The sequence below is a fragment of the Phallusia mammillata genome, chromosome 2, assembly GCF_965637545.1.
Source record: "Phallusia mammillata chromosome 2, kaPhaMamm4.hap1.1, whole genome shotgun sequence".
NCBI lineage: Eukaryota > Metazoa > Chordata > Ascidiacea > Phlebobranchia > Ascidiidae > Phallusia > Phallusia mammillata.
This window is the reverse complement of record NC_137253.1, coordinates 3,667,034-3,692,175: the sequence shown is the minus strand read 5'-3', so window position 1 is coordinate 3,692,175 and position 25,142 is coordinate 3,667,034. Positions and strand designations below refer to the sequence as shown.

The following is a 25,142-nucleotide window of genomic DNA, read 5'->3' as shown; positions in this document are numbered from 1 at the left end:
ACAATTTACCTGTTTAAAATGTTAAATAAATCACTGTTACGACCGATCGATTTTTATGAAATTTACAGCATTGATTGATGAGGTATACAACTATCAAACTATGTTTGTGCAAAATTTCATTAACTACCTATTTGTCTAACAAAAGTTATAGAAGTTCAAACTTCACACCCTGTCGACGGCTATCTTCAAGGTCACGAGCCGCTGCCCGTCATAACGACCTATCAACACCTTTCCAAAACGAAACACTGTCGATTTTTTTTTGAAATTTACGCCATTTATTTATAAGGTATTATATACAACTATTTCTTAAATTTTCGAACCAATATATTTTGATTTTTGCAATTTTTTGGGTATGGCTTCCTAATTTAATGTTATTTCTAGACCTTCTGCAAATTTCAGATCTTTTAAACTTGTTTTGTTATGAGGTAGAACTACTAACATAGCAATCTGGCTGGCGCCTGGTTGAAATTTGTTCGATAGGTGGCGCAACGGAACATAGGCGTTTATGGTGCCATAAACCCAAATTGCTGAGTCAGCACCATAAACGCCTATGTTCCGTTGCGCCACCTATCGAACAAATTTCAACCAGGGGGGAGCCAGATTGCAGTGTTAGTATTTCTACCATGTTATGACCGATTTTAAAATCGGCACTTTTATCCAACTGCCTGCAACCATGCGGCTGGCGAAAGTGCGGCAGGGGAACCTTTGGTCAATTGTGAGGTTATAGAATTGGCATTTGAATAAATACGATAGATTGTAGCTGCAAATAGTAAAGTTTGTGTTACCTGGAAACACGAGCTTTTCTTTGACTTTTTCTGAATATTTATTAATTATTTTGTAGCTCTTCAAAAGCAAATATATTTCTTTTGGCTTTTTGCAACTTTCCAGTTTCCACTTCCAGTGCAAACATCCCATGAGGAAACGAGTAAAGGCACGCAGTTGCACTAAAGAGACGGATTTCGTATTTTGTTGCGTTTTTTTTTTTACTTTGCGAACAAAGCAGAAAAACTTTGTACGCAAAACAAACAAACTAGAAGGATTTTTTTTAAATATTTTTACTCAGGCGAGAAAATCCAGGATGTGGTCTTAAATCTTGCGGGCTCGGTAAAATGTTTGTAGTCAACCCAGTAAATCTTGTGCGAAATAGGCCGAGTATACGCCACATTAGTTACACAACACCAGTCCAGCGTGTTGGAAAGGTATCATTCCAATTTGCGCAAAACAACAAAAGTTCCTCTTGTGGTCAACCCGACAAAGAATAAGTCCCAATTTAGCTAAAGACGTTACAGACATGTAGGATTTGGTAAAGTTTGTTAGATTTTTTGATTTGGTGGTTGTTGTTTACCTTTATCGTTCTTTTAATCGGCTGTAGTCAACCAATTTTATCCAACCCCGATGCGTTTCCTTTAAAACTATTTAATTCTCAAGGGAGATTTTAACTTTCTCATGACCCTTTCTTCTTACCGGGTACAGTTGATGCATTTTTTGCTTGTCCTGTCCTTTTTACTATTGATAATGCAGCAGCTTGACGTTTGCAAATTTGTCCTCTGTTTTTCATGCCACATAACCATGATATCTTATACTTTATTTGTTTTACCAATGTCAACGTAAACAAAATACAATACAATCCACAAAATACCAGCAACATTTCGGTTTTTCAACTCATTGATATGTTGCTTGGGAACGAAATATAGTTGTTGTGGCGGTCAAATTATAATCACAAAGATTACCAACATGTAAAAGTAATTACCTGCAGAAAAAGTTTCCGCAGAACGAGTTTCCGCAGAACGAATAATTGAGGTTTGGGTATAAACAACATCTATCACCTTTTCACAAATGTTTTCGATTAGGGTTTGCAGCAGCCAGCACACAGCGAACACATTAACCGCAAAATCACTCAAATTAATACAAACACTTGCTGTATGTGCACAATCGCGTTTCTATCGTTGTAAAACGATACCAGGTGCGCTTTGGCAAAGAGCTCGTCACGCAATCGTGTCGTTCTTAAGACTACCAGCTTTATTGTTGCTAATTAGGCGACATGGCGAAGCTCGACCGAAAGCCCCTCGACCTATTTTTAACTATTAGGTCTCTACCAATGAAAATTGCCGGTAAAATTTTGTTATGGGCTTACACTTTGCTAACAATGCTAACAATATCGGGAACGCTGCCCATGTGCTTTTGATACGTTACTTAGCGGAGCTTAAAATATAACAAACAATTCATCCAAATTGTTGTTTGGCAATATTTACGACACAAACTCAAATGACATATTTGGAGTGTATTTTATTATTCCTGTTTTCAAAATTCGTTAAACGACTTACTCTGTTTATTAGTTTGTTGGGTGCTTCTGTACGTTAAAAAAGATTTTACAAAAAACTGAATTTCCGAGTAGTAGATGTAACAATTTATAATATCATCGGTATATTTCTAAGCTCAAAGTAAAGCAAGATATCGTCACAGTGGCATTTTATAAACCACACTTAGCATGTTCGAATTCTGTAAGTTGAAACAAGACCGAGGTTCAAAGCAGCATTAATGGCCTTTGTTTTGTTTTCAAAGAGGCGTTCAACGATACCAGGTGCGCTTTGGTAAAGAGCCCGTCACGCAATCGTGTCGTTCTTAAGACTATCCTACCCCACCAGCTTTATTGTTGCCAATTAAGCGACGTGGCGAGACTCGACTGAAAGCCCTAGACCTATTATAACCTTTAGTTCTCTACCAATTAAAATTTCCGGTAGACTTTTTGTATTCGACTTACACGTTTGAAAAACAACAAACATTTGATGCGATGTGGCTGCACTCCTACGTTTTGGGGGGGGGGGGGGTTGTTTTTACTTTCAGCCCCAACCTTGTACGGTCTGGCGACAACAAATAACGTAGCGATCTCGGGCAAAGACACATTTTCTCTTTTTAGTTGCTGTAAATAGGTAGTATTGCATTCACATCAATCGTGTTGTAGGCGCAGGCTTCATTACGGAAATCAGGTTGTGAGTAGTTCAGAAAAATGATAGGCGCAAAACAACGGAGAAATTTTTTACAAACAAGAAGAAAAAAAGGGCATGTTAAAATTGTTTGTTGTCAACAATTTTTTCTCGAAAACTGATTGTGCGTCGATATATATATGTATAAATACGTATAAATATATATGTATATATACGTAAATATCCTAGAACTTTTGAGTATGGGCTGACAGCGTGGGTGAAAAGAGGAATTTTCTATTTCCCACTTTTTCATGCATGTTGTGGAAAGCACAAATTAAATTTAAATGATAGTGTAATGTTTCACAGTCAGTGAAATATTTTTATGTGACACAGAAACAATTTTCATTTGTTTCACACAGTAAGAGCTTCTGCAGTCTTTTGCATTCATTCTTTACATATTTTTGCTAAAAACTAAATTAAACATGACTTCGCCAAAAGAGGTGAGCAACGTCTGAAAATATCTATCACATGTGTAAGAAAAATCGTTATGTATATTTAGGCTGTCAGATCTTATATAAAAACATTTATTTCCAATTAAAATTTAACTTTATAATGCCTTCATACACTTCCCGTTTCACCATTGCATCATGATATACGATTATGAACTGCCTTACAGTTTCAACGATAGTCAAGTAGCTAAATTGCTAAAGCTCCTAGTATATACTTGGGGTTATTCCGTCACGTGTTTTCCGTAACATGAACATGTTTTTGCAGCCAAACAACAAAGGAACTTTAATTTCTAACCATACACTGCCATATTTTATTTTGGAGTTTTTGGAGTACGAGTCGAAACATTTACAAACAAATGTTGGCTTGTCTTATTTATACCTCATAATGACCTTACGTTCGTGAAGCGGTTGCACAAGCAATCCTAAAAGCATTGCAGAAGTCATTTTTCAGATAACAAATTGATTAAGATTCGGCTCGGTCAGATCCCTTATAATATATATGTTGCATGGAAATTTAAACTTTTTGTGCCACAGTTACCAGCATTGGACTGTGGTGACATCACCTGTAACCTTGATGACTTTGTGGCCGGTTCAGGAGGTTTTGGGGATGTTCTATTTGGCTATCACAATGGGTTAAAGCAAGAAGTTGCCATCAAAGTATTTGAGGTGGCTGGTGGAACGCAGGAAAGAACGTAAGTTATAAGATTTGTCATTTAACTGTTCTCTTAAGCTCAGTGGTTTTAAACCTGATCGCGTACCACCTAACGGGTTTTCCTATCGTACTATCCAAGCCCTGTTTGAATATGTGGACTAAGAGATATGCCTATTGTTTATGACTTGGCTAACATATTTCAGAAACCAGCAAGATTAGCAATTCCACAAAACAACGTCCAAGGCAAAAGTTTTGCTCAAAACCAAGACTGATAAGTTTGGTTAATCGGGTTATTGATCTAATTTGTACTAATTATACCAGAAAGCTAAGAGCGTACCACTTAAGATGCTCCGGAGTATCAATAGTGATACGCACATCACCTGTTGAGGAAAACTGTCTCAAAGGGTAAATGCACATTAACGGCAGATCTAGCCTTACTTTAGCGGTAAATCTAGCCAAAATTATCATTTACATAGTACAATGCATTTCCAGCTGTTTTTTTGGTCAACAGGAATGCAAAACACACCAACGCTGTTTGAACACACATTAAATTGTGCCTTTTTAAATCGAATTTTTTGCTAAACAGCATTGTCGCTATAATGGGTGTCATGAGTGATGTAAATGTACTTGTTGCTATTTCGTTAAAAAAAAGCTATTAAATCAGTCAGCCATGAAATATTATAAGACCCCAATCAAATGTTTGTCGGGAAATACCACCCCTGTCCTTACCGGGACATTCGCCCGTTGTCACATACACAATACAGCAATATGCAGCGGAAAATAAAACTTATTTCCTTAGAATCAAAGAAGAAATGGAACACTTGTTGAAAGCAGATCATAAAAATGTTGTTCGGGTCCTTGGCTACGTCAAATGGACTTTCGCCATGGGAATTGTGATGGAATATTACAAAGGCGGGAACCTCAGAGAGCTTCTTCTTGACACATCCAAAGAACTGGGCCTTGCTGTGCGCGTTCGTATTTTATACGAAATAGCATCAGCAATGGATTTTTGTCACAATTTACCAGACAAACGTTTAATTCATCAGGACTTGAAACCTGAAAATGTTATGTTCACTGAAAAGCTCCATTGCAAAATAATTGATTTTGGTGCCGCCGAATTGGCAACTTACAGTACTTGGGCGACTGTGAATCCTTTGGCTCGAAGCAAGAAAGAACGGCTCCAATACACTCCCTACTACACAGCTCCAGAAAAACTAAGAGACCTCACCATGAAACCAAGAAAGCAGCATGACGTGTATGCTTTCAGTATGATAATATATTGGGCACTTACGCGTAAAGCACCTTATCCAAATCTGGCTGAGGAAGAGCGAAGGGAGTTATTGCAGGAAATCAAGACAGGAAAAAGACCAGACTGTCAGGAGATACAGGATTGGATGCAAACTTTGATCGGTGAAGACAGAGAAATCGCAGAGCAACTCCAATTACTCATGAAGCGATGCTGGGATCAAGATCCAACACAACGTCCCACAATGGCCGAAATAAAAAAAGAATTAAAAACGTATTTAGACAAACAGAAAACCACGAAGGTACTTTCTCAAGTTTTGACGACTTTGACTCAAATGGATTTGGAAAATCACCCGCATGTCAGCGAAAGTCGACGCGCCCCGCTTCATTATTTTTCAACCCGGACCAGATGTTTTAACGGTAAATTAATAAACTAACTGATAAAAGGTTCTTTTTCAAATGGTAGAAACAAACAAGGGTTTGACATACTTTGACTTGTAGGAACTTGTTTCCGATTGGTTTGCACCGAACTGCTTTCGTAAAATCTGTTTTTTTCCAACAGGTCCAGTTGTATAAGTACAGAAATCGTCCTAACCCATTGATGATTTTACCCTATTATTATTTTTGTTTCCAGTGCCGTCCACATCGGGTGGCACCGAAGGACAGTTAAGCAAACCAGCAGAGGGCGCACAAGAATATCTTTCATCTCAACAAGCGGAAATCCCCTCCTCTAGCAACCACAAACAGCCAGGTATTAGATACATTGACGCATTGAAAATTGTAGTTGAACACCTGTATTGTTAGCGATTGTTTTGTAATAAATGTTAGCTTATTTGAATAATTCAATTTTTCGATCAAAAGTTTAAATCATTTAGTTTCATTCCAGGGCTTTCCAAACTTTTACGCTTGCCACCCTTTATAAAGTAAAGAAACTATTTTCACCCACTTGCATTCGATAAACTGTTTTAAAATACACATTAACATGTCAGTAAAAGTTAACCTTTCCGTGGTTTTGCCTGTAGCTTATATATTTCGCTAAATGTACTTGCAAGTACATGCGAATGTGATGCAATAATTTCGTTTTGTCTGGTAAACAATTATTTTGTTGTGAAAGCCAGTGTTGTGGCGAAACTCAGTATGTTTTAGAAAAAAGTATTTATGCGTTGGAAGAATTTCAAATTTATTGTGTACATAAAAAAATTGTCTGGCCCACGCTTGATATCAGAAATTAGGGCCTATATCGACGAAAAGTGTTGCGCACCTCTGTTCTAGACATTGAAGGAAATAACAGTTTTAAAACCGCCAGAAATAGTTTTCATATGGACATCAATCAAATCAGAAATCAGTGTTTCATGGCACTCGAAGCATGGTCCAGGCATGGTACTGGATGGTGAAGATGATGTTCTTGCAATTGTTTAATGTCTGGAATCATACGCACATTAGTTTGATGGAAAATATTTGTTCGGCAACAGGGCACTTTATTAGCAAATAACCTTTGTGTATTGGTAACAATCTCTCTTTTAAATACAAACGGACACTGTGTAAATGTGTCTAATTGTAAATAATTAATATTTTAGTGACCTCCACATCAGGTGGCACCGGGGAACGATCAACCGAACCAACAGACGACGCACAAGAGCATGTACAGTCTTTTCCTCAACAAGTGAAAGTTTTTACCAGTAGTAGACCGCAACAACTGGGTAAGAATGCGTTGACTGGTTAAAACTTGTATCAATCGTACACTATGCAGAAAGTAGCAGCAGTGTCAAAAAAGTTTGCATGCTTTTTCAAAAGTAATTTTTTTAAAAAATGTAAAATTTAAATTTGGTTTAGACCCCATCAGACAGGGTGCCGAGGAACGCTCTACCACAGTACGAAAATTAATCGCACGTTTCAACAAAGCACCACCACAAGACCCGACAGGTGAACCGATCAAAAAGTAATACGTTGCACAAAATGGTTGAAGATTGTGTGTTGGCATGTAACCGCTTGACCTAGCAAACGCTAATTTTCCTTTGTCCATACTTACACCACTGCCAGTTCTGAATAAATAGTGCGACAAATTTAAAATATATAGTCCAGATGTCAATTATGTTCAACTGTTTGGCGCAAATATTACTTCATACTTCACATTGGAGAGCTGCAAGTTATTAAAAAAACGAATTTCAGTCATTATTATAAAGTGGTCAATAAGAAATTTAAGCCACAAGCGTTAGCTGCCGGTTTGTTTGAAAGTCAATATTTGTCTAGCGTTTACTGACACAATTACATTCGGTAACTGCACAGTTTGTAAAAAAATGTTTTTTTTTGTATTTGTCACTTTACTAGGAAAACTAAACAACATTAATGTTTATTTGTGGAACCACATACTTTTAGTGCCCTCCATATCAAACAGCACTGAGGAACGATCAACCGAACCAACAGAGGACGCACATGAGGCAGAACAAACTTGTACGCAACAAGGAGAAATCCCAACCTCCAGCAATCAGCAACAACCAGGTATGAGATACACTGAACCGTTAGAATGTGTCTGGTGCCGATATCGGTTCTTAACAATTTTGCTTAAAACCTTCATCTTCTGTCAAATAATGCAAGGGCGGGGAACTTTTTGTTTGTTAGCAGTTTGTAGTTTACAATTATTTGTTCCTCAAAAAAGTAGAACTGAAATTATTTTTAAACGTGTTATCTCTTCGACATAACACATTACGATTCAAGGCGGCCCCGTTGGTTTCCACATGTCAAAAACGTTCTTGTTGTAAAGTAGGCAATGAGATTTAAGCCGCAACTGTCCGCTGCCAGTTTGGTGGAAAGTCATCATTGTGTAGCAACAACTAACCCTTCGAACATTAACTCGGAAAAAAGGGAAGTGTTAGCTTCTTCTTTCTGCTTCTGTTATCGCCGTTCAAATGTCCGGGCAATTGTCGAGCAACCAGCGGACTGTCTCGTCATCCAAGGCCGCCGCTCTTTACACCGAGGCAAACCGAAGCCTGATGGTTTGTTCAATGGGCCGGGGCAGTTGTTTTGAAGTGGGGTGCTAGTGTATCCCCATCTCTTTTTCTATCAGGTGGTGATCCAGTCGGTTGTTTTTCAGCTTTTGTTATCGCCGAGTAACATCAGCCGGTACGAAGGGGCACGTTGATTTCATCTTTGATTGAGGTGGGCCGATTCTGTAATCTTGTGATGGAGAAGATGTTGTTCCATTAGGGCGCGGGGTCCTAAACGTATGGTAGCTCCTTTGCGACGGAGGTCGCATGACTTCGTTAAGGCACTTGTCGATAAGATGGGTGTGAGCACTTCTGCTCCACACAGGAGCGCAGTATTTGTCTGGGGCGCAGTTAAGGGCGAGGAAAGACATGCGTAGGATGTCCGCGATCGCTCTCCAACCAGTACCTTCTGACAAGAGCATCGCTTAATGTGAGATTTTTTTGCGTCGTTTTGAGGTGTCTGCGGTAGGTAAGTGACCTATCCAGCTGCACACCGAGATAACTAGGTACGGCTTTGTCTGGACGGACAACTTGCGTTTCACCTTCGAGTCTTTTCCAAGTGTCCCCAATCATTATCGGAATGCATGATAGCCAGGTCATCGACATAAGCATACTTCTTACAGACTGTAGTGGGTATATCGCCGGTGAAGATGTTGAACAGTAGGGGCGCCAAAACATGATACCAGGGACACGCCGTTTTTGAGGAGGCGTAACCTGCTTTGCTGACCGATATTGGTCTTAAGTACGAAGCTGCGGTTGGACAAGCTCTATGATCATATTGACCATGTGCTTGTCCGGCAGCATGCGAAGCAGTTTGCAGTTTAGACCGCGATGCCAGATTGTGTCGTAGGCAGCTGTAAAGTCAAGAAAAACGGCACCGGCTTCCTGGTTCTCTTCGAAGCTTTCGTTCAGATCTTGAGTGGGTAGGGTGACTTGGTGCACAGTAGATATTCCGCGTCTAAAACCAGCCTACTTCTGGGGGAGTTCTTGATGACTGGCTCGAAGCGGGCGTGAATCAAGCGCTCAAAGACTTAAAAGGGATGCAGAAAAGAAAGATTGGGCGGTAGATCTTTGCTTCATCTAGACGTTTGTTTGGCTGTACGCTTGCGTTTATTGTCGCTTTTCTTCAGATTTTCGGAATCTTGAACTGACGCAAGCAGGTGTTAAGAAAGTTGCACAGCCAAGATTTCCGCGTGGTTCCGGCCTGAAGCAAAAACTCTGGGCAAACGTGATGTGGGCCCGATGCTCTGCCAGGCTTCAGATGTTGAAGGCCCGCAGACATTTCTGTTATGGTGAAGTCGCCAGACAGGTTAACGTCCGGTCCACTGGCCTTTCGTAAGGCTGACACTTCCTTGGCCACGAATCGTGATGACTCGCGAGTTTATGTCGTAAAGGTTGTGTTTTTGACCAATTACGAAGCGATGACGTTTGCAGCAAATGTGACACTTTGCCAGGAGAGTTGCCGACCTGCCAGTGAGTCTATTTATATTGCTCTATGCTTTTCGACTTGAATGTGCGAAGTCAATGGACTTCACCGCTTCTGCCAAGCAATGTCGACGTTGCTCGTTGAGATAGGATAGCATTAATGTGACAGATGCGTCCGTCAAGGTAGCCGGGGGTGCGGTAAGAAAAGCGCTGTAAAGGCGGTCGCACTCGTTGTCCCAACACAGCGTGTAGGTCTTTGAACAGCCTTGTGGGATGCTCTTTTTATCCGGTTCTATGAGAAGATTACAGAAATCCTGGTACGCCTGATTTAAGTTGGTGTCGTTAGGGGATGGAAGCTTATCCCTTTTATCGTTGGTGATCAGGAAGAAGTGTTTTCAGACTTGCGAAAATTCCACCGCTTTGCAGGCTTGCTCGTGACTGATGTTACGTATTTGCCTGCAGTAGTCACAGAAAGAGAGCAATCGTCGCTCGAGAAGTGTCAAACCACTGGCGGTTGCCGCAAATACCAGGTCAGGATTGGCCCCGGAGTGGAAACTGCAGTCATAATTTGGATAGTAAAGTAGGGTGAGACCGGCGTTAAAGTGGGGTGAGACAAAGTGAAGTAGACTGAGACAAAGAGAACGTGTGTTCTGCTGGGGATAAATCCCGCTAGCACGAAATTCAGAAGTCTTAGCAGCTCCGATGTTGTCCGATAGATTTTCTGGAGTAAGATTTTTCGAGACTATATGATGTTGAATCCAAGGCTATTAATTAATACAAGGGTTTTTAAGTAGAATGTGTCCTGGGTGTGACACCTGGCTGTTTTGTGGACGGTTCCTCCTGGAATTTGAACGGTACTCCTTATGACAGCATCAGAGGTCGTCTTTGCGCAGAGGACTTAATGCCCTAACAGGAGAGGCCACGTGTAGGCTCCTGTCGTCCCTCCCTTGGTGTTAGCGTTAAGTTACTTTTAAGAAACAATAAATATTACCATGGTTCGAAAAAATAATAGTTACTTATTGAAAGTTAGCCTACTTCGACATTTGGGACAAAATGCAACCCCAAGGGAATTGCTCATAGCGGATAGTTTGACATCCGTTATGTTTGCGATGAATTCATGTTTGATGAAATCGTGGATTTCGTTTCGTTTCTGAAAGTTGCGGAATTGACAGCAAATTTAAATGACGTGCTAAACAGTCCATCCGGATCAGAACACGTCTAATGCACATTCATTATTGGTTGGCGTGAGTTTATATTCGATCAAAACGTATCTTTCAGTTAAACCACCAACGGAATTATTTTTGTTTCATTCAGATAAAAGATTTTGTTCAAAATCACCTACCAGGTTGGAAATCGTTCCCAACTAAAAATATGCTACTAGAGAAGTTATTAGGTCATATAGACCAAGAGCAGCGTTCTTTTGAAATTTAGTTATAACACGTGATTTGTTTTACGTAAAAGATTCTAAAGGATAATAAAATAGCATAATATTTGGTATTTTAACACATATTTAAAACTAAAACAGATTTATCATTTAACCGGCTCGAATCGACCCATGTTAACAAACCCTGCCCTTTAGCGCTACTAATTGCCCATCGAGATTTACTCATGCCCCTTGTTTACCAGGCAAAGCTGCTTTGTTATTTACCTTTTCTTCAATCCCCCCTCCACTTGGTATTATTTTAGCGTAATTACAACCGCTAGACTTTTTTTCCTGTGTTTTGCGTTCCACATGACCATTACAATGTGTTACTATGTTTGTTGTTTCAATTTGCATGTAAACAAGAACACAAACTATAAGTTACATAAACCAGTGTCAAAACACGATAGGTTTTTTTTTGAAACCTTATCAATCACTTTTTCTTTCCGTGCAGATCAAACTGACGAATTCAATCAACGCATTCAAAAGTATGTCAATTTTTTGAAAACAAGAAAGTATGACGAAGCAAAAACGACAAAACAACAACTTTCAAGAGAAATCGGAGGTCACTGCAGAAAACCTGAAAGAAAAAACCACAAAACTTCGAGATGACGGAAAACATTTGGAAGCCATTTTGCTTTTTAGCATTGCCGCAGATTTATATTTGAAAAAAAATCCCGACTTCGCTGTGGCGAGAAGTGTAGTGTTGTGTGCCATGAAAATTCGAGAAACAATCAAACTTTTGATGCAAAATTCAATATTGGAGTCAAAAAACAGAGAAATAGTGCGTGGTCACGTGATCCCACTAATGCGTGACATAATTCGACAAATTCGCAACATTCAAATGAATGAAGAATTTCGATGTGTAGAAGAGGTTCGGTGTTTGCATCAGATTGAAATAAGTCAACGTTACATCGGGGATTTGGCATCGCAGGAAACAACAATAAAACTTGGACTTGAACTTATGGAAACAAAGTTCGGGAATGATAGTTCAAAGTATTCAATCTACGGTATCTTGTTGCACAGTCTTGGTGTTGTTTGCGGTGAAACTTTACGATTCAAAGAAGCGATTGAATATTACACAAATGCAATCGACGTTTACAAAACAGCGGAGGATTTAACTGACAAACAACGAGGAAATTTCATTGCAACTAGTGAGAGGAATTTGAAAAAAAACAAACAAAAGTTGAACAAGTGATTATTAAGTTTGCTGCAAAACAACCAAGTGTTGTCAGTGATAAAATTATTGTGGAACAAATTCACATTTTTACTGTAAATAAACTTTAGGTTTGATTTTCGTGGCTTTTTGTATACTGCATTTTATTGACGATTGCACAAATGTAAAAGTAAAGCTGACTTTTCAAAATATTTCAAGTCTGCAAACTCATAGACATAAACAGGTTCACAAGAAGGTTTGATTATAGTGAAACAACAAACGTTTATAAGCTACACAGGACCAAACACAACTATCTGTGCATTTTCACAAACCAACGAGTTTCCACAAGTAACTTGCAAATCTCGTTGACTGTCAGAAGCTCGTATATAATTACATTATCCTTTATTTATTCCACGGACCCTGCAAAAGTAATTTATCAATTGATTCTTCCCTTAATTTTTGCGTCCCATCACATTGTAATGTTGTGCAAAAAGTTTGACTTGTGCATTGTTTTAGTGCTGTTGCGTGTCGTTATGTTTACAAAATAATTTTGGTTGATCAACACACAATTTACTAAAAGCGCGTTAGTGTAAAGCCAGCAAGCAACCCTATCATGGAATGCAGATGTGCTTTCATAACAACCTTCACAATGGTTGTAATCTGACATAAAAAATATATTAAGTCTGCAAAACATCAACGGAAATGAGCCACTTTCTTTCACCTTCGAGACGGGCCTTCCCAATGTAGTATTTAATGTAATTTGACTGTTGAAAAATACTTTAAATGGAATTATCAGTTAAAAATGATCTGTTCTGGTGTATCAGAAAGGTTTGTTCAGAAGAAGGCAAAACAGGACAATTCTAAACCGAAACAAAAATGTTTGCCGTCTGCTTACGTGACAACACAGAGTACACAAATTGTTACCTCTCACAGTATTTGTCTGGTGTTGTCGACAAAGTCCGGGTTTTAACGCAGTGTTTGCATAGTTATCATCGCTTGCGCAGCTTATTGCTGTGTCAGAAACCTGTTTCAGAAACTTGAATTGCTGCTGAGAATTATGTGTTTCATATGCTTTGCCTGATACGATTTTTAGCGAAGTCAATTTTTTTCACGTGTAGAGGCCCCGCCCCGCCTCGACATGTGACGACCATCCGATAAACGCGTTATCTTGTCGTCTCCAATATAAAATAGCGAAGTCACGTCTGAATAGTATATGTGGTAAACCGATCAAATATGAAGTTGACAATATAGAGAAAATACACCTTTCTATTTGGTCATTGTGGTTTCCACGACTTGCTGCTGAAATTAGTTCCATGTTAAAAACGTGATATTCGCTGTTCGACCGTTAAAAAACAACTGATGACATCACTTCTTTTGTGACCAACCTAAACAAGAAATGGACTCGCAGACGGATTTGTACAATCAGCGTTGTGCTACAAATATGCTGCAGTTTAATGACTATAGCAAAAATGCAATTCTGGATGTGTAGACATTTATGCCACTTCAGTAACATGTAGGAGTAAAATAAATTTTGTGAAAACGTTCCCAGTTGTTTTATTTTCTTGCATTCGTTATCGTTCGACGAGAAAGCCAGTTGCCGATTTATTTGTGCTGTAGCTTTTGTTTGCGCACCAGTATAGTTGTGATTTACAATTCTTCATAAAACGACACCATGTGTCGTTGGAAAGTCAATGTTTTTCCAGTTTTATAGTAGCCATTTCACTCGGTAATAGGACGTCAGCCATTTTACTCGGTAATAGGTACAGAATGTCAGGCAGAGTTACGGAGAAGTCTGTTTGACTCAAATGGATTTGAACAAGCAACCCGGAGTCAGCGAATGTCAACGTGTACCACTTCGCTATAATTCAACCCAGTCCGGAAGTTTTCATGGTAAAACATCAAGATTTTTTTGTAATAATTAGCTCTTAGCACTTTTTTAGTTGTAATTAGCTCTTAGCACTATTTATAAACCTGCGTTTGACGATTGGTACGTGGCAAACTAACACTGGTTTTATCACATGTTTTACATTGTTTTAGTGCCGTCCAGGCCAACCAGCACCGATAGACGGTCAAACGAAACTGCAGAAGGCGCACAAGCGGATCCGTCATGCCAACAAGGGGGAAATCCAACCTCGAGCAACCAGCAACAACCAGGTGTGAGATACTTTGACCAGCAGTAACTTGTAGTAATCCTAATCCTGTGGGCATATAGGGTGTTGTCGGTTGTTTTGTTACGGTTTGCTTTTATTTAACCTGATACATTTCCACATTACCATGGAGTTCCTATTGTAGTTGTATAGAAATTATCCTGAACCATTGATGGTATTGCTTATTCACCATTTTTACGTGCAGTGCCCTGCAAAACAGGTGGCATCGAAGGACTTTCAAACAAGACAACAGAGGACGTACAAAAGTATCCACATACTCAACAAGGGGAAATCTTAACCTCTCGCAACCAACAGCAACTAGGTATGAGATATGTTAAGTCGTTAACATCGTAGGTCATCTTGACAACAGTATTAATTTGAGATCGATCGGTGCAAGCTTTTTACCGTCCTTTGTCTATTTTTTTGTGAAAACATGTTGTGGAATTTGTTTTGCGTTAGAAAATCCTTGTTGAAAAATCCCGTTTTACATTTTTCAATTCACGGCCTTCAACTGTTTTTTTTTTAAACACGACGTGACGCTCTGTTTCCATTTGATTGAAAAATTCAAGAATCTATCCCTCAACACAACTGCATCGGCATGTATGTGTCCAGAAACTGAAATTTCACTGAACTTGTAATGTTGTTGCTTTTTCACGTGAATTGAATCTAGAATGAACGAATTCCGAACAGGTTTATGCCTGTTTATGGGTCTGACGCAAGGACCAGCAAAGTTCCTCCGAAACGGCAAAGTGGTGAAACTTGAAGTTTATCCAGGCCCAGTACACATATCATATCCCTATTTAATCGCTCAAAGAAATCAATTTTGCGAACTATTACGTTACTGTCAAAGCATAATAAAGTCTAGCACTTTGGCTAGAAAGAAAAAAGAAAAGTGTACGTTTTTTTTAATTATCTTACATAGACCCAACGTAGCTTTATTTCCTGATTTACCAGCAAAGTTTTGTCTTCAATATGTCCTCAAAACTTTACCGGTTTAAAATACACCATGTAGGTTAAAGAGCATTTGTATGCTATAACAAGGCATTTAACAATGTTTCTTTAAACCTAAAAGGTTTTCTCATAAATTAACTGCATACAAAACTTGTTTCGTTAATTGAACTATTGCTAAATTACAATCACTGTGCCGACTATTTTGTATCAATGTCTTGTTGGATTTTAATTACAGCAACAGGTTTTGTTTGTTTTTAGATGAAACTGACGAATTCGATCAACAAAGTCAAATTTACGTTGATTTATTAAAAGCAAGAAAGTATGACGAAGCAAGAACGACAAAAGAACAAATTTCAAGGTTATTTGCAGGTCCGCCAGGGCCAACAATAAAAATACTGAAAGAAAAGGCCACGAAACTTCGACGTGACGGCATATTTGGAAGCTATTTTGCTTTTTAGCATTGCCGCAGATTTCTACGTAAAAAAAAGTCCCGACGTAGCGGTAGCGAGAAGTGTACTGGTGTGTGCATGGGAAATAAAAGGGACAATAGAACTTTTAATCCATAAATCTAAATTAACTCCGATATCGAGAAACGGAATTATTGTGCGCGATCACGTGATCCCGCTGATGCGTGATATAGCTCAGCAAATCCACGACCTTCAAATAAGCGAAGAGTTTCGATGTGAAATGGAAGTTCGGTGTTTGCATTACATTGAGCGGAGTCAACGTCACATCGGGGATTTGGCATCGAGTGAAACAACAATAAAACTTGGACTTGAACTTATGGAAACAAAGTTGAAGAATGAAAGTTCAAAGTATCAAATCTACGGTGCTTTGTTAAACAATCTTGGTGCTGTTTGTAGTAAAACCTCACGAATCAAAGAAGCTTTTGAATATTACACCAACGCAATCGAAGTTTACATAACAGCAAAAGATGTGACTGAGGAACAACGACGGAAATGTGTTGCAAATAGTGTGAGAAATTTGCAAATAATTGGAGCATGGCACCCTAAACATTCTAAAGAAGAAATGGAAACAAACGTGCGTATGTTTTGCAGCGATAAATCATGACCATAGCTGTCCGCTTGGTGATCACAGGCAATAATTACTTCTATAAGGAACATTCAAATAATTATTGTGAAATTGAATGTAAGTGTAAAATAGACTATTGTAGTTTTTATATCTCGTTGAACACTAACTAACGAACTAACGAAAAGTACTGTAAAACTTAAGAACTTTTAAAATTTAAAACAAAGTCAAAGCATGTAATCGTGTTCTTTGGGAAATAATTTTTCACTGTTTAGTTGCCTAATTAAAATGTTTTTGAAATCTGCTCAGTCCGATGGTCACCACGTATGGATGCCATCCATTCCTGAACTGCCATATAAGAAAAAGATGCGTTCCCATGCAACGATACCCCAACATCTGGTGGGAAATGTTCAGTCCCCCTACTTATCTACCCAGTTAAAATCACAAGCTAAACAAGTGAGTTTTTATGATATTGATATATGCAAACTGGTAAAACACTTTTAACTCTCCTTACCTTGTTGCCAACAGAGGCGTTGGATTCACACTGATTCACGAATCATTAGCTCAGAAGGAGGCACACTAACAGCCGGTGGTTGTCAAGTAAAAATACCTGAAAATGCGTGTAATAGAGAAGTGAAAATTGTAATCACCTCACTTTATCGATACCAAAATACGAAGGTGATATTCAAAACTCAAAAATTAATTATGATGTGCTATTTGGTTTGAAAGTGGTTTGAAATAGTCATGTATGTAGATATAGATTTTTTTAATTTCTTCTATTTACCAGATGATGCAAAAAAATTCCTGTAACGACAAATTTTGTTTATTATTTCTCACCAAAAGGAAGCAAAACGTCTTTATCAGACATTTGTTTCTATTTTTAAAGGTTCATCCGGCAGACATAGTGTATGATTTCATCGGTCGACTCACACCGATGTTGAAATGCAAACCAGAGGGTTTCAAGTTTATGAAACCCATAGAAATCACACTCCCTACATGTTATCGGAATGTCAAAGCGTCTCCTGTGTCTGTCAAAGTATGCAAAAATGCTTTTGAGAATAAATGAGTAATTAATGTTTGGACAAGGCTTGTTTTTCCTTTTCTATAAAGATTCGTCACAAAACAAACGATTCCGACTGGAAGGTTCTGTCACCATGCTTAATGGATCAAACAACGCGATCGTTCAACTTCCAAACCGATCACTTTAGCATGTATGACTTTACCCACTGGTTAGTACAACACACAAAGGTTTACATTACTAATTGAAACACTTTGCATAGCTATGATGTAATCTGCACTGTTGGGAGGTTTATCGGTTTGATGAAAGAGACGGCAATCATCCTGGCAGTTTCGCCTTGCGAGGAAAACATTGTGTCCGAAATTGTGACACATGTGTTTATTTGTGACAACGTTGAAGCGGCTAAAAATGTGAAACCCCACAATCTGGTTTTCGACAAGATTATTTTGCTAAGGTTAGTACTTAACACAAACATTTGTCATATTTTGTTGAAAATAAACAAATGGCATCCATCAACCTTTTCGTAAATTCTCTGATGCAGGAACCAAAAACAAGATGTCCACATACAAGTTAGTGCTGAAAACACAATAGCAAACCCTTATGAACATTTTGCTACACTGGAGGGCATCAGAGATTCCTGGCAGTTTCGCCTTTTAAGGACGGACGGCGAAAACTGGAAACACGGGATAAAGGAGATTAAACTGGAGATCAGTTTTAACAATCCAAATCTACGAGATATCGTCAAGACTGTTAACTTGGAGAAGCGCTATTTAAGTAAGTATGGCAACAATCGCAGTTTCACCAGTTAATACTGAATAAGACATCTTTGAAACAATTTCAGTTGGTTCAGTTAAAATCAATGTAATTAAACACTGCACAATTTTACAAAAAAATAAGTGTAAAAACTAACACGAATATTAAGTCGTTTTTACGAATATTAAGTCGCATTGATTGGAGTCGTTAAAGATTATTGGCAAAGATTGGTGCCCGTGTAACCGAAATTAGTTAGGTGATTCCGAATTTGGCCTAGGATCTTTAGGAAAGGAGAGATGGTAAACTTTCACTAAATAAAGTAAGCTTACCCAACCTTAACCACGATTATAGCGGGATCACCGCCCCTAACTTGGTAAATACCAGGTCACCCTGCACTAACGGCTACCGCTAAAGCCAAAGTTGAGATGGTCACACCGAACAGGGCCTCAACTAAAACAAGTTTAATATAATATAAAATAGCAAAACGTTAGCAACCTTCACAGTTTCAATACGATACAACAGAAGACCACCACGTTTTCAAACTACAACACCAACGCTCTAAACACCGCGAGAACTGCCTCAAATCTAAAACGAAGCACGACAGGCACAAAGTCACGTGATCTCTGCGTCCAATTACAACGTACAGGTGCGACATGCCGGCGTCCAAATCACTGGTGCGAGACAATTGATAAAGGAAGCGAACGTAGCGGTATATTAAAAAGTGTGAATACATTACGTGAAAACGCAAATGCAAACAAATATGACGTTAAATAAAAGTGTGAGTGGTAAACATTATGAAAAGTGTGCGTGGTAAATATTATCAAAATATGAACAAATATTAACAACATTGCGATAACAAACATTAAAACAAAGAGTGTGAAAAATCATTAGGTAAACAACTGTGAAAACAAAGTAACAAACTTATGAAACATTAATTATTACCGGTGTAGAAATAAAACAAAGAAAACAACAATGTGCGTACGCGCTCATTACACTCACAAGTTCGGGAAATGTTTATTTCTAGGCTAAAATCAGCAGTGTTATAAAAACAAGTTATTTTCGCTAAAAAGCATTGGTGCTAATATAACTCTATGAAAACATCGTTGTCACAGCAAAATTTTCTCTTGCCTCAATCTGTACTGGATTTGTTTTGCTTTTTAATTAAAACTTGCTGAGTTGATGTTTGACCCAACTAGAGTATATTCGGTCTAGTTTTCAACACAATACATGCCAAGAAATCGTGATTTTTAGCAAATTTGTGAAAATGTTAAAACTTTTTTTTAGCTCCAACTGGACCGAATCAAGTAACAAACATCGATGCGAGAGGCGGTTCGTTAAGATTTTAGAAGAGAAAGTCTTCACACCAGAATATTTCACTTTTAACATTTTCCCTATTTATCCTCTTAACAAACGTACACTGAAGCAAGCATAACACTCTTAACAAAAGAATTCTACCAAATTGCTACTAACTGATTGTCATATGAAATGTATATACTCGTGATTACGTATACTCGTGCTTATACTCGTGCTTTTTTTTGATTTTTTTCTTGTAGGAGTAGACCTGTAGCTTAAGGTGACAAAATCAAGTCCCCCACCTTAAACAGTTTTTGGCGGCTTACGAAACACTTGGAAATTAAATGTTTTACTAGGAGCCGAAAAACGTGTTGCACAGCGTGTAAATATGATGCATTGTTTCCATAGTAGTGATAGAAATGAATGTAAAGTTTTAAGAAAAGAGGTTCAAAATGGCCTCTTCAGATGGGTTTTCAGCGATTCTGATTGTTACACCGTATTTCTTATTGTTGTGTCATTGTACGCTATTACGTTTTGACATCACTTTCATTAAGTTTATTTTCGTTTTTTTGTTGCAGTTTTTTTAATTATGTTAAGGGTTTTTAATTATTTTTTAATTACGTGAATGGAATAAACAATTTGCATTTGTAGCATATTTTGTTGGGATAAATATTGCGATCCTCGAATTACTTCGATTTTTCTTCTTTGAAAGCAGAACCCACGAGAATTAGGGGCAGCCAGTGCTCCGAACCTGGTCCCATAAAAATATCAAAATAAAAGATCAAGTACGTTTTAATGTTTACTGCTTCTATGAAGCTAAAAAGTGATGTGGTAATTGCCCAGTATAGCATTTTTACTTTTTTACAATTTGATGAGAGAAGGTTTGACATGATGTGTTATAACAATGTCAGATAGCAAGAATTTGATTCAAATAAAGTTCGGTCACAATGCAACACTTGCACATAAGCAGATTATCAAGCTGCGAACGTTTGCACCCAAAAATAAAAGTTTTGCACTTAGTGCCTATGCAAAGATAATGTGCAAATGTCCCAACATAACGTTTTACAAACAAAAACGACCCTGCACTGACATCAAGCGGACGACAGCAAATCAAATCCCCACTGAATGTACTAAACGAGTGTGACAACACAGGCATTTTCTCTGGCCGAACGCCAAGAACGCCATAACACATTGTTTCTCTGCTACTACCTATCGAAACAATTTGTCTAGACATGAGTACTTCTAAGCAGGAAATGTCAGTTACAGTGTCTCACTGCAGAACAAGTCGCTGTATAGAGCTGTGTCTGTTCCAAGCGAACAAGACGACTTTGGCATTTTTTCTCGGCCAATGATACAGGCATATAAAAAATAATATAATACCTCTCGTGCATCGTCTTGCGGATTTTCACCAACAAGCATAAAAATCCACTGGATTTAATTTATCGTTTGAGAAATATATATTTAACAAAGTTTAGGTGATTTGTAACTACAAACACAATGCTGCAAACTAACCCTTATAAACCTACAACCGATGATCGATTGTCTGTAAACAATTAATTTGAATTGCTCTGCTTTTGAAAGGTTGCGGTTCCCCAAATGTTTTGACTTTTAAAAGGCATGGCGTCAGTGAAGCTAAACGATAAATATAATTTAATTATACTGCTGAGATAAGCATTGCTAATAAGATGATCAATGTGACTTAATTGATAAAAAACTTATCGAACGTAATCTTTTAGAATGATTTGTTACTCATTGCTCCGGAGTTTTTAATTAACTTGTGCAAGAAAAATGACAAAAACCAGGAAATTGTCCGGACAAAAAAAATTATCATCGGCCTTGCCGACTGCTCACATGACAACACAGAAGTGCACAAACTGTTTGTTCTCATAATATTTGTCTGATGGCATCGACAAGATTCGTGGACTTGTAGCAGTGTTTACCAAACGATACTTGATGCTGAACTTACTTTCTGGCATATTCCACTCAACACCAGTAACTTATGTAAACTATTGACTGCCGTATGTTTCTTTTAACGGTTAAAACACACAATTGTGTGCCTTACTTGGTGCAAATGCCAGGGACAAGTAAAATTAGCAGCAGAATCAACGAGTGAGCATTGTGGATTCACGTGTGTTCACAACATTTTCTGTTGATTTATAACTAAATCTTTATTGTTTGTATTTGCTAAGTTTAATTATTTATCTCTTATTTATTTTACTTTTGTCGACCAAAATGGCGAATCGGGAGGTATATTATTTAACTAAATGACATAGGTTATGCTACTTATCAATATTAGTTTTATGATACAAAACCCAGTGTAACAAATAACTTTTGCTTTTTAATTTTAAGTCAATACATTTATCAGAATACTTTGTTTTAAAGAAAACGTGAAAGCTGTGTAATTTACCACACCAAATAGCCTGTGTGGTGATTTGTTATGTTTATCACTCTTTCTGTTACTTAAATATTTGATAGGAAAAGTCAGGTTGGCTTAGCGATTGAATTTTTTATGTGAAAAGTGATAATGTTTCCGCAGGTGTCCTATGAAGTTCGCTTAACCGTACTTGATACGGTTTAATATCTGGAATCTTACGCATATTAATTTGATGAAAAGTCAATATTTGTTAAGCGGCAACTGATCAAAATTTTTTTCTATCATTTTAGTTTGCTGAGAACCTGGTTTCATAGATTTGTTGCCGAAAAAAGATAAGAATCAATTTAAGTAACAGACGATATATCGGATATAAGCATAGCATATGGTTCATGAATTAAATGGATTTAATAAGAAATAAACGATACTAGTCGGCAAAATATAGAAAAGCCTCTTTTCTAGTTAGTCAATGTGTATACCATGCCCTGACGTTCAAGCACTGTGTGCGAAAGGCGTTGAGTTTCGCTGCTCAGCCGTCGAATATCAACTGATGACGTCACTTCGCACGTGACCGTCTCGGGCAACCCCAACAAGAGTTTGACTCGCAGGCTGATTTGTATGATCAGTGTAGCGTAAAGTTGCAGCAGCTCCATGATTTCTTAGTTGTAATGTCTTAATAATTTTCGTGTTATATTTCTCGGCCAAGATGCAGTTTTACAATTCGCAATGCCTTGTAAAATCGACGTCATCTTATACAAAACATTTTAATCGGGCATAAATTTTAGACATTTTGTCGTGGTTTGTGGCGTAACGTTTCAATTTTTTTAATGCGATGCAATGCTGCTAAAAAATCAACATCATTTGATCCGTAAAGAATGGTTTGAAATTAACTGAGAAGAATTAACACGCAAGCATCTGCTGTCAATGTGTAGGAAAGCTAATATTTGTTTAATTCCAGCTGATATCAGCTGTTTTCACAGTCACAGGTTGTCAGGCAAAAGTTTGTGTAAAATTTTAATGATTTTAACGATGGCTACAACGACATTTCCGTCTCTGTGAAGATGGACACGCTGGATAAAGCAGTCGTGTCAAACTCACTCACAGCGTGAGACAGAATGTCAGCGACCACTGAGTTGATTATCGAGTTGATGAAAATCACTTGTAGTCTCGGAGTCAGATCTGCACTGGATTAAACACTGGCCCCGGTTGTCGTTGTAAGATGTTCACTGTCCCAGTCGGATATTTGGTGACGCTGCTTGCTGCTTAATAGAAAATGTTAATTTGTTCGGTAAAGTTACACCTAGAAACATTAACCACGAACATTTAACTACTTGTGACGTCATAAAACCACAAAAAGAGAGTTTATTCAAACAAAAATTTACTTACAGGCTGTTTAGATACAGACATTGTATTTCCACATATTTAATACGCCCAGTGTTGTCCCAGTACTGCACACTGTGGGCGATAACTTGTTTATACATTTGATACGCCCGAAGTTTCCACCCTTTCGAATCGGCCAAAGTTACGTACCTTTGTGGGTTGTGAACTTATAAGCCTGTGGTATTAACCGGCGTTAGTGGCAAGTCGGTGCGCGTCAACAAATCCGCCAGTGGGCGCTGTTGATTTACGTCGTTCGAGCAGGGGGTTTCCCCTTGTTAGTTCGGCTGCAAAATCTGCTCTTCAATAATTCATCACATTCCTCAGTGAGCAGCTAGTACCGTCTCGCTACAGTGAATCCCCCCACTACTTGGTAGGTGTATACGAAGGTAGGACTGTAAGAGAAACAACGTCACAATATAAGTTATAAGAGGTAACAATTAAAGTTCCACCAAGTAAATCGTTTATTTTATTTTTATGCATATACTAAGAATTAAAATGGACACAGCATTAACTTTAAAAAACAATCAAATTAAGGACAGAATGAAACTTCATACAGACTATTAAATGCCAAAGTGTAATAAATAAAACAAGAGGTAGTCATTGTTATAGATCAGTGACACAAATTAATGTCACAATAACTAATTATGTATATTTAATTTTAAGGTCATTGTAAACACCAACCTTCCCAGATCCACAAAACATGAATTATAGAACCTACAAAACAACATGATACATGCAGTTTTAGCATTGGAAGTGTTAAGTGAATAGTGCTTTTGATTTGTATTTTGCACAAGATAGTGAAAAATGAAATACAAACCTGCAAACAGTCATAGTTGCTTTGATCCTAATCACATCTGCTATTCAGTAATAATTATCGCAACAGCATACCATTATGGCAGGTCAGCTCTCTAGTCTGATACTGAAAGGCATTAGATTTGCATAAACAGTCACAAATTAACAGAAATATCAATGCAAAACACAAAAACATATACCTAATTCGTTCCAATATTGGTCATTTTGGAAGTTTAATCCCATACAATTATAGTACATTTTTCAATTCATGCTTTTTCTCTGCTTTCTCTGTTTTTACATTGATGGGGGGGGGGGGCAAAAGTGGGGCATTGTCATGTAATTAATAGTCTGGGTTATTCCATCACTTAGTGGTAATGTTGTTGGTCCTGTTTAAGAGGAAAATATTACATTGAGCAGACATACTCTACATATTCAATTTGCTATAGTATAAAAATTAAATGCAGAAAACTTCAGAAGATTTAAACTAACTAAAACCATAAAAAAGTGATATTTAGATAAGTAAGCTTATTATGAAATGAAAAACAAACGTCTAATATCAGTATAATATAGCTACAAAAGAACTAACCTAAGCCACCTAAAATTATCTTTGTACAGATTTTAATATGTGAACAATTTAATAAAGTATGAAAATAACAGCAAGGTTTTGTTTGAAACAAAATACAGAACATATTAACTAATTAAAGTCCTTGCACAGTTACATAAAATCTTTGCATTTTTCCATGTTGTAACATCCTGGAAATAAACAGTTTACATTTTCAAACTTTCAAGGATCAGGCTAACACAAGTAATTAAACCCATACAACACAACTGAACAGACCAAGTAGCAGAGAGAATAGCTGTAAAAAATGAAATGAGTGGATTTGATTAACCTGGCAAATGCCTGAGAATTTCAGAAATTCCCACGTACTTTGTATGCACTATAAGAGTGACATCCCAATCAAACAGTGCATATTTGTGACATCACAATTGTATGATTAAAGAATTAGCAATTCAATAAATACGAAAGCTTGGAGCTGCAAATGTAAAAAAATTATTACCTACCAACACAAGTAATTCTCTGAGCTACACGTTA

General features: G+C 37.8%; 1 protein-coding gene and 1 long non-coding RNA gene across 2 annotated transcripts; one reads left to right on the top strand and one right to left on the bottom strand.

Moving 5' to 3' along the window:
- The first annotated feature begins 3,348 nt into the window (after positions 1 to 3,348).
- LOC145212420 (receptor-interacting serine/threonine-protein kinase 4-like) lies at positions 3,349 to 12,470 on the top strand. Its single transcript, XM_080080533.1, has 8 exons — positions 3,349 to 3,424; positions 3,968 to 4,125; positions 4,885 to 5,750; positions 5,965 to 6,081; positions 6,908 to 7,030; positions 7,164 to 7,253; positions 7,707 to 7,829; positions 11,614 to 12,470. The coding sequence occupies exons 1-8, from the start codon at positions 3,407 to 3,409 to the stop codon at positions 11,769 to 11,771; spliced, it is 1,653 nt and encodes a 550-aa protein (XP_079936659.1). The 5' UTR covers positions 3,349 to 3,406; the 3' UTR covers positions 11,772 to 12,470.
- A 10,813-nt stretch (positions 12,471 to 23,283) lies between these two features.
- Positions 23,284 to 24,169, bottom strand: LOC145212424 (uncharacterized). The gene is made up of 3 exons (XR_013856711.1): positions 24,075 to 24,169; positions 23,408 to 23,649; positions 23,284 to 23,332 (listed from the first exon to the last, which is right to left on the bottom strand). It is a non-coding gene; the product is annotated as an uncharacterized LOC145212424 (long non-coding RNA).
- Positions 24,170 to 25,142: the final 973 nt, after the last annotated feature.

Excerpts from the sequence above, each read along its gene's own strand:
- LOC145212420 (XM_080080533.1), top strand. Across the intron at positions 4,126-4,884 it reads GGTGGAACGCAGGAAAGAAC|AATCAAAGAAGAAATGGAAC; the intron begins GTAAGTTATAAG and ends TTATTTCCTTAG. Across the intron at positions 7,254-7,706 it reads ACCACCACAAGACCCGACAG|TGCCCTCCATATCAAACAGC; the intron begins GTGAACCGATCA and ends ACATACTTTTAG.